General features: G+C 39.4%; 1 protein-coding gene across 1 annotated transcript in view; it reads right to left on the bottom strand.

Moving 5' to 3' along the window:
* LOC102197344 (voltage-dependent T-type calcium channel subunit alpha-1I-like) overlaps positions 1–10,848 on the bottom strand; it is a 154,277-nt gene that overhangs the window by 101,672 nt on the left and 41,757 nt on the right. The window contains exon 6 of the mRNA XM_013914563.1: positions 1,370–1,712. Within this exon, the coding sequence (XP_013770017.1) occupies positions 1,370–1,712 (343 nt within the window). The remainder of the gene's footprint in view (positions 1–1,369; positions 1,713–10,848) is intronic.

Genomic DNA, 10,848 nt, shown 5'->3' with positions numbered 1-10,848 from the left:
GTGATCACCTACAAACAGAAAGACATTTGACAGTATCTGTTATTTAGTTTTTTTATTACTGAATGGAAACTGGAAACCAGGAGAAGCATCTGGCTTGTCTCTATCTGAAGGTATCAGTTCAGCTTTATTTATATAGCACCAAATTACAACAACAGTTGCCTCAAGGTGCTTTATATTGTATAAAAAGACCTTACAATAATACAAAGAAAATAGAGAAAACCCCAATAATCACATGACCCCCTTTCAGCAAGCACTTTGGCAACAGTGAAAGGAAAAACTCCCTTTTAAGAGGAAGAAACCTCCAGCAGGACCAGGCGGCCACCTGCTGCGACCGGTTGGGGTGCCATGATCTATCACAAATGCTCACAAACGTATAGACAGTATGCTCTAAATGCAAACATGATGATTTGTAAATGTTAAACAGGGTTATTCTGTGGACGGATCCTTGCTGGAAGTAGTCAGGAGCCTCCTTGATAGGCAGAGTGAAGTGTCCACTACCACTACAACCCATAACTCTCTGTAAAATGGAGACAATGTGTTTTTACAACTTGATATTAATCTATTTTAATATAGTTTAAACATGTTGATTCAAGTGCTGATTAGGTGTTGTTATGTTTGGACAGAGCTATGCAAGCTTCTCTGTTTCCAGTCTTTGTACTTAGCTGGGAAAGAAAGTGAATTGTTAAGAAAAAGCATACAGACTTTTTTTCCCAAGTTTTTATTTCTAAAAAGTAAGGTAGATTAAATTTAATTCATTACTCCTGCTCAGATATAGATGTAACCAAGAAAGCAATGGCAGGGAGGTAACTGGTATCAGCTGTTTCACAGCCATCAGTACGTTTCAGTGTGTTGATGTAATACTCTGAATGTTTTCTTGGTTATTTTTGCTGCTGTTGTTTTTGAACAGTATATAAATATTTCCATTATTTTCATTCATATCCATTTATATTTATATGCATTGTAATCATTGCATCCTCCTCTGCTTAGCCAAATCATGGTTGCAGGGCTCCATCCCAGCTGTGACACGGTTGGAGGCAGGATGGCAGGAGGCCAATCATCAGTTACCTTAATACCTAAACCCACACATTTTTGAACCTGTGGGAGAAGCTGGAGAACCTTCACTGACATGCGAAGTCCATATATAAACCCCCACCCAGCCTAATTTAAACCCAGTACCTTGATTTTGGTGAGGCAACATTGCTAATCACTCCAACACACTGCCACCTGGATATGTCTCCCTTGTATTATTTAACAGCATCAGATATCATGAATTATAAAAATGACAGAGGATGAATCATCACACAGTTAAACAGTGTTTTAATTACTCGATTTACTTGTACAGCCTCAGGTTACAAACAAAAAAACCCACCTGAAAGATGACAATCCAGGCAAAGGCAATGTTGTCAAAGTTGATGGCTCCTTTGTGGGGGTTGCTGTACCCAGTATGACACCTGGTGTAGTACTGGTTCCAGTTCACACAGAGCCCTGCTACACTGACGCTGCCGTTGGCCAGGGGCTCAGGGCTCAGACCGATAGACTGGCGATACAGGATGTCATCTTTGTCCAGGCAGCATGTCTTGCCTCCTTCTCGGCGGGCCGGCACATCGGAGCAAGACATGATGCCATTGTCAACAGGAAGGGAGCAGATAAAAGGACGCTCGTCATCCTCATCAGCCATGTAGTAAGGCCGAGGGAGACTGACTCCGCTACTGCTGGAAGAGTCCAGGAAGGAGACGATGATTACAACAGTATCCTAAAAACAAAACATTTCCTTGTACAACGTAATGTTAAAAATGATAAGTACACTTTGAAATGGGTCAAAAAAAGAGGGAAAAGGAAAAAACTGAAGAAAAAATACAGATGAAAGACAATCTGAAATCAGTCTTAAATATTTATGAATTGAATGGTGAAAAAATCTGCTTGTCAGAGTCAAAGACATGCAGTTTTAAACATCCAGTCATAGTAAAATCAGCATAAAATGTGTGTATTATAGACAGGAATAGTGTATTTCATCAACAAAGTCTCACATTTAAACCAGGCAGAACAGAAGTCATATTATATGGGTGAAAGAGAATTTCACCCATATACCATACCATTTCGAGGTATTTTTTTAATGAAGATATCTAATAAATGATCAGATAAGAAGAAAACAAAATCATCTCTAAACTTGCCATTCTCATCCATCTGTTTCTTTACAAGTATAGTGGCATGCAAAGAGATGCACATGAGCCTAGATCAAAGCTTCATGTGTAATAGTGCATTTTAAGTTTGTTATATGAGTGCTCACAAGTGGAGAGATGAGTGGATGAAAGGACAGAGATAGAGAGAGAAGATTATGTGTGTAACAGTAAAATTGAAAGAAATACACCACAAGCAGACGCACGCACACAGACACAGAGGCAGGGTGGTAGTGATGGAGACATTTTAACCCTGACACATCTAGCTGACAGGTCTGACTCTGTTTGACAGCCGTTGTCTGTCCGCGGCACACCGTTTCCGTGTGACGAGCATTTTTCTTGATGTAAGATTGATCATGTACTGGCTACAAAGGCAGCCCGAGAACAAGCCGTCAGACTCGCTGTTCAGTCCAGCAATCTGCGTGTTTCTCACACTGAATGTGAAATTTCCCTTTTGGATTTTTTCTTTTCGTGTTTTGCAAATTACAGAAACACAAAAATATTGGAGGCTTTAAAGTCTTCTATGCAAACAGAATTTTAACAATGTGTTCAAAGCCTGACTCAAACCTGTTAAAAACATTTCACAGCAGTGTGATTTATAGTGCTTTTTGCTGAAAAAAATCTTTTGACTGACAAGTTTATTTTGTGTCACCTTCTAAAGCGTGACTTTTAAAGTGTTAAAATCAATTTTTGTCAAGGAGTATGATGGGATTTTATAATGTAGTGCAAATACTTTTTTTTAAATAGAAGAAACCGAATAGTGGAGAGTTTACACATACGTAAGAAGCGAGAGATTGCTGGTTTGATGTCAGGAGGAAGTACAAATCCCCCGCTGGTTGCATCAGGAAGGGCATCAGGCTTAAAAAGCTAGCAAATCAAAACTGTGGAGCAACCTACTGCGGCAACCCCTTGTGAAGGGAGCAGCTGAAAGTACCTTTTAAAAGGAAGAAACTAAAATCACCATTGTCTAGAAATAAAAAATATGCACTAGTTTCATCACTGTATTATTGTATCCCGTTGAACATTTGTGTGGAACTGTGTCTTTGACTTTGATCATTAAAATCGAATCAGTTTTGTTTTGACTCCAAGTGCAAAATTTTAAGAAATTCTTTCAAAGAGTTCCTGATTTAGTGAGACAGCCAGACAAGCAAAAAACAAAATGCGCCGTCATAGACGTGAAAAAGGTTTTTGGGCTACAATGTAGCTTGCCATCGCCAGTGTCATGATCCTGGGTCCTTTTGACCCAGCGTTTTGTGTTTTCTCTTTGCGATTTTGGTTCTGTTCTTCCTCTGGTTAGTGTTTACTCTGTTCTGCCCGTGTGTTCCTGTATCTAGTCCGCGTTTCTTAGTTTGTGTCCTTTCATGTGTAAGTTCCTGTTTTATTGTGAAGGTCTGTGTCTTATGTGAGTGTTTTCAGTTTGCCTCCCTAGTCTCGTCATGTTAATTACTCCCAGCTGTGTTCCCACCTGTATGTAATCCCCCTGTGTTCTCTGAGTGTATTTAAGTTGTGTCTTCTGTCATAGTAGTTGCTGGTTCGTCTGTGTTGTTTCCCCTCGGTCTCCCTGTATGTATTTCCCCGGACCGTCATTCCTGGTTTGTGTTGTTAGTTTACCCAGTTTAGGTTTGGGTTTCATGTTCACACCCTGTTGCTGTTTGTACCCACTGCTGTAAATAAACACTCACCTGCACCAGAGCTGCCGCCTTTTGGGTCCTTACTACAAATCCACACGGCTTGCCCCGCAAACTGTGACAGCCAGTGTGTGAATGTGTGTGTGACTGGGTGAATGACTGAATGTAGTGTGAAGTGCTTTGGGGTCCTTAGGGACTAGAAAAGCGCTATACAAATGCAGGCCATTTACCATTTACCAAACATTTATCTCAGCCAGCCCAAGGACTATGTGACCAGTTTTATTTATAAAGCAAACCCAGGGTTCACAAAGTTCACAAAGAGATTACAGATTTAAAAACAAGTACAAGAACTTTAAAAAAGCACGGTAATCAGATTACAATTTTGAGTACCACAGTCGCATTTATCACATTACAGTTTCAATTATGCCATTCATTGCATTACTAAGGATTATTTCAAGCTTGCATTAAACGCGCCTCTTGCTATGATCAGCAAACTTTACTTCAAACATCTCTTCACGCTAACACAGAGTAAGTAGGGTTCTGTGAGGTCTTATAACCTGAGTGTTATTTATATGTCTATGTTACAGAGTAATGCAAAAGTAAACTAATGGCTAGTGTAACATATTACTTTCTTCTGGGAGTAATATATTAATATTTGTTTGACCTCAATACTCTTAATAACTCTGAGTGATATGAAGGAAAGATACAAAGTACTAGACAGTGCCTACATGTAATGTGGGGACAGCATGTTGTTAGTGGTACCAAACATAAAGTCCACAAGCAGCTACTGTCACTAATAAAAAAGGACCTAACCAGACCAAACTGTGGCCATGTTTCGACCACCTTTCATGTGCTAAACATGTTATTCACGATCTAGCCTGCAAACTGACATCAGCAGCACATTTTTTCCTCAGTTAATTCTAATTTGGTAGCTCGTCCAGCAGGGTGCATGACAAGATGAAGAAAATGCAGACAAGAAGACGTTAGATAAGCAGACTTTAAAAGAAAAGCTAATGCGGTCTGGCGCTGGTGTTATGCAGCAGGCTGCTGTCTGGTTCAGCGTGACCGTCTGCTCTGCCTGTTATAGAACGCTGATGCTACTTCTCAATTTATGACTTGATTAGCTGCGTCCAAGAAAAAGTCTGTGTTTAATGAAACCAAGAAAATGTAAGACACACGATACAAAAGCAGTTGACAAAGGAGTAAAGCTGAAATGATGAAAAGAGAAGACAATAAACCAAACACGAGGAGGAAGAGAGTAAATGTGATCGTTTTGGCAATATTAGGAAAATGAAAAGATAGAGGCTGAAAAAAAGAGCGAAGCTGTGTGTGATTTTATTTCAGTGTGAGGTAGGGTTGCTATTTAGAAGGCAGACCAGAGAACGACATACTGGTTAGCAATTACAATTGCCCCGGTATTTATGATGACTCAATAGAAGCAGCATAGTAACTACTCTCTGTCTAACACACTCTGTGTATTTGTAGGTCTTTGTATTGCTTCCACTGACTCTGTCCCTGCGTACTGCAGGCTCAAAAGAAGCTATTAACAAGCCAAAAAACATGATCCATATATCCAGCATAACACTGGATATTTTTGACCAGGTTTTGTCCATGTGCACTGATTCTAGTTGAAACAGGTATTTTTAACCCAAATGTCTGAAGCTAAGACAGTAGCTCTGGTAGGTATTAACCACGTATGCCCTTCCACTGAACTTTGTAAGTGTGTTTTAAGCTAAACTTTGTTTCAGTTTATCTTCGGTTTACTGTAGAGTCTCTGGTTTACCAGCAGAGGTTCATAAAATTCTGTTAGCATGCTCCTAAGCAAATATCAGATCATCAGTAGATATTAGCCACCTCATATTGTCTTGGATAATAACCCAATCAATCTGTACCTAATATAGTGTTACCAAGATATACTTATACCATGCATTTACACATCGTAGCACAGGAATGATAAAGCTGTCTATCAGAACGATTGATTTGTCAGTGGACAGCAAATATTGTGTCATTTCTGCTGAATTCCCTGTTATGCTGTGTGCTCCTCGCATAACTTAAAATTTTTAGTTTATTTAACTAAGAAAATGCATGCTAGATATCTAAAAGTACAAAAGAGGCAGCTTTATCTCACTCAAAAATATTACTTCCCTCATCCCCAACTGGTCAGAGGATGGCTGCCCCTCCCTGAGTCTGGAGGTTTCTTCCTATTAAAAGGAATATGTCTCTGTGAAGGTTCTCAGTCATCCAGGTCATCGTAGTCAAAGGAGCTTGCAAAGAAAAGCATCTGGACTTCTTTAGTTGCTTGAAGACGTTTCACCTCTCATCCGAGAAGCTTCTTCAGTTCTAAGGTCAAATGGTGGAGAGTCCCAGATATAAACCTAGTGGGAGTATCCCCCACAGAGGGACAAAAGGACCCCCTGATGATCCTCTAATCGCCTGAGCCAAGGTGTGAAACTGGGTGTGGGTCCCAATCAGCCAGAGTTTCGGGTGAGCTCACTGTGAAACCTGGCCCCACCTTATCATGCGAATTCCTGAGATCAGATGGCCTCTGTGGGGGGAAACTCCCAATAGGTTTATATCTGGGACTCTCCACCATTTGACCTTAGAACTGAAGAAGCTTCTCGGATGAGAGGTGAAACGTCTTCAAGTAACTGAAAGAAGTCCAGATTCTTTTCTTTGCAAGCTCCTTTGACTATTAAAAGGAAGTTTTTACTTCCCAATGTTCGCAAGTCCTTCCTTAAAGGGGGTCGTTTGATTGTTGGGGCTCTCTCCGTATTATTGTAGGGTCTTTATCTTACAATATACAGCATCCTGAAGCTAGTTCTATTGTGATTTGCCATTATATAAATAAAACTGATATGAAGTATCTCACTGACTCTCTCTGGACATCTCACTACAGAGACATTAGTTTCTAGGGGTATTTCCATGCTCATGTTCCTCTTAGGGATGTAAATGTGCAGTGTATTGTCTGCACAAATGAGCATGTGTTCCCAGATATACCCCTGTGTTGTTCATCCTTTTCACAGTCCTTACTGGAGGTATGAGAAGAACAAGTAAATATGAGAAAAATGTGACAGACAGCCAACCATCCACAAGTCCCAACCTCTGTGCACGACTGAGCCAACATCCGCTGACAGCAGATATCACAGCCTCGCTCATTATCAGTTTGGACATCAGCTGTGTGTTCCTGTATACCGAGGTGATTATGTTCGTCACCAGAGAGTGTCAGACAGACAGCAGTCATTTCACAGCTGAAGAGATGTTGGACTCCTGACAGCAGAGGCACCAGCTAAAGCAGCTGTTTCATACCTCTTGCTCTTGTTTCTGGAAACCTGGCAGTGTGAATTACAACCGTCACACACTGTTTACATCAGCTCTCTGACAAAAAAAGGGTGGAAAAAGAGTACCTGTGCGAATGTTTTACCAAAATTGGATGACATTATTGAGATTTACTCAGGGAGATCAGGGCATCCCATGATTACATCCCCTCTCCATTTCATCTCAGAATTGGTTACTATGGTGATGACCTACCCCAAAGCCTCTCATCAGATCATTATTTTCTTTCCGGGCTTGTAAGTGCGAACCGTCGTCCAGCCCACTCTGTGCAGCCAAACTGGCCCAATCAAATGCTTGGCCTCAGATCTGGTCTCCCCAGGCATTTCCTTACCGCTAACAGAATCCCAGTTATTGTCTGAGCTCTGTGTTTGCACAGTGGTATTAGCTGTACTCTTAATCATAGACATGGTTAGGAACACACAACACCTGTTTAGCTTTAAGCTTCTAATTCTGATTTGCTATTTCCTACCAGGGAAAATGAACTGTCATAATTTATGACTAATTAAGAAGCACTGACTATTAAAAATCTCTTAATTTTGCAGTGAAAAATACAAGTGAGCAGATAATGAATAAAAGCCAGCTGGTATTAGGTCATTTTTTACCTTTGGGCCACTTTATTTTATCATTCTTTTCTATACAAGCGTTCCGAGACAGTATTAGTATTAGGAGATAACATTTAAATCACAAAAATATCATGACAATATAAAAAGTGAACAAAAAGGATCTAATTCATTTCAACTAATTAAGTATAATGGCAGTTCAGCTCAAGGTGTCCTGGATCTAGGAACCCAGTGTTTGTGTTTCCTGGTTTTTGCATTTCGTCTCATTTAGTGTTTTTTATTTGTGTTTTTCATCTTTAGTGTTTTGTGGTTTCTGGTCTTTAGGTTTTGTTACTGTGCCTTGTGTTCCATGTGTCACGTCCAGTCAGTTATGCTCTCATGTCTGTTCTTCCCCAGTTCCGGTGTCAAGTCCGCATGTTAATCTGTGTGTCATGTTTCCTGTTTTATTTTGGTAGTTGCTCTTCTTGTGTATAGTGTGCTCAGTTTTGCTTCCTCCCTCGTAGTACACACACCTATGGTGTCAATTTCAAACTCCTTGGTCACCGTGTTCTTGAGTTATTGCATTCAGAAAATTTTCAGAAAACTTGAACTCTGACCTTGACCTTAAAGTCAAGATCACTGAGTTTCAAACTCAGATTTTTAGTAACTGCACCTATGGTATCAATTTGAATCTTCTACGTTGCCTTGTCCACTAGTTATTGCATTGACAAGAATTTCAGAAAACATGACCTCTAACCTTGAGGTTGATGTCAGTGAAAATCAAAGTCATTCATTATTTTTAGTAACTTCACCTATGATATCAATTTGAAGCTCCTACATCCGACATCACATTAATTGCCAACTTAGATCTTCACGCCTCCCACCCATCAGCTGAGGGAGTAAAAGTACAGGTAATCCTGGTAGTCTGTCACTCATCAGGAGTTTTTGGTACAGCACTTTCTTTGCAATCATTTTCACCTCGCAACCTCCAGGAATTACTACCAACCAATCATGGAATACACATTTTTCCCTAGTAACCGGTGGTTATATCATGTCCAAGGGACAACACTTGCATGACATAAGTGAAAAACCTCAATAGCAACTTAAATAAGGAATGGTTCAGAGTTCCTGGATTAAGCCTATTAAATAAATCAAAAGATAGATTTTAACTCCAATCTTTAAAGTAGACGGTGTCTGACTCCTGAAGCCAAACTGGGAGCAAGTTCCACTGGAAAGGAAGAAATCAACAACTGCTTATAAACTTAGGCACAATTAACTGATTTTAAATACACAGTACTACTTTACAGCTGATTTTAACAATATTCCAATGCATTTAAGATTAATTTTAGGCAATTCAGCCTCCAATTAAAATTCAACTTTAAAACAACACATATTAGGAATCTTGAGCCAAACACACAAAATGTTGTTACTGAGGTTCTCACAACTAGAAAAAGTATGAAACTTAAAGAATATTCCTTACTAGTATTAGTAGTATCAATTTTCTAAAATAACAACTACCAAAAACAAAAGGCATTAAAATATACTGACAACAGCCTAGGTTACCATGTGTTGTAAGACTGCTGTTTGACCTTCACATCAGATGGACAGAACGAACTGCCCCGGTGCCCATCTCCCTCACATGTAAATGCACTCTGTACCACTCGAAAATCATTTTTCATTTTAGTTTAGTTTGTAGCAACTGAAAATAAAATAAATTCATAATTATAATAAAGGTCAATCAAATGGACCAATATGGCAAGGCCATGATGATCCACTTGGTAAAATAAATCCGCTTGGCATCTTTCTTGGCCTTAAGATAACAATTCTGATGGCTAAAGATCCAAACGGGACACAAAAAAAATAAAAATTAAAATTAAAAAAAAATCATTTTTCAACATGTGATGTAGTCCAGTGCCTTAAACAGAGGGTCCTGAATGTTTGGAACAAATTCTATGGCCCCACAGCCAGATGTTCTCAGATGTGGCATTAAAATGGAGAGGATGCTTGCTCCATGCATTTGCATGTCTTAAACCTAACTCTGGTCTCTTTTTAAATCTACCCAAATTAAAGTGTAAAAGAAAAATCAAATCAAGTCTGCATGTGAGTCTCAAGAAATTACACTAAAAAGACACATGATTAAAATAATTTAACTATTAAACATTTTTGCATGAGAACTGTGAAATTGCTGAATTAAAGAACTTGGCATCAAGACAAGCTTTTTTAAATCACCAAACTTTTCATTTTGGGTAGAAGCTGAAGGTTGCTGACATATGAGTGACAGCTGGTGTTTCTGCTGCTCTGCACAAACACATGCATTACACAGTCCAATGCCCAGAAATACAAAAAAGCAAGTAGTACTCCATGAGCAGAGAATGAGCCTAAATCTACTACAAAGCATTTGCACTTCAAAGCAACATGACAGAAGAGTAATTGAATTTCTGATACCGCCAACCAAAATAAACACCCCACAGCCATTGGGACACGGAACAGTACTCTTGAAAAGTATATACGAAAAATACAATAAACTGTGCAATACTATTAAACTATACAGGTAAGATATGGCATTATTTTTGTGCCACTATTCTGAGCGCACGTAAAATAAGTTGCAGGTGCAAGTGCTGCATTTTGAGGAGAAATTTATTTTGAGCAAAGAAAAGCTAAATCTCAGTGAACAAAATTCATTGCTGCGTGCAAAAAATGTATTTCAGTGTTTGCGATTATCCACACACACACAACAGCAGCCCCTGTCGCTCAGTTTTTGCATTTGCGCTCGCTCGCAATGTGTTGCTTGCGCTCTCAACATTTCTGCCGGTGCGCGTTCAACTCTTTCTGTACACCGTTATATTTGTGCCACAAAACCAGTTTGAAATATTACTCTGTCTGGGTCACAAAATAAACTTTAAAGATATTTTCATGCAAGAATGTGTGCTATGCATAAGTGCTCTAACGTTTTCGGAGATGCCTGTTACCTGGTGGTGTAGTTGGTGATTTCTTTGTCAGTTCAGTCTTATATATCATGTTTAACCCGAGTGACCACCCGGTCAGCTGGTGGGTAACAGGCATCTCTGAAAACTTTAGAGCACTTATGCAAATATGAGATGTCTTGATGAATCGAGCAGATATTTGAAGTTTACACAGCACCATTCTCGCATGAAAATATCTTAAAAGTTT

This window comes from Pundamilia nyererei, unplaced genomic scaffold, assembly GCF_000239375.1.
Source record: "Pundamilia nyererei isolate P.nyererei 1_Seehausen unplaced genomic scaffold, PunNye1.0 scaffold00205, whole genome shotgun sequence".
NCBI lineage: Eukaryota > Metazoa > Chordata > Actinopteri > Cichliformes > Cichlidae > Pundamilia > Pundamilia nyererei.
The sequence above is the reverse complement of the archived record's forward strand: the minus strand, read 5'-3'. Positions and strand labels throughout refer to the sequence as shown.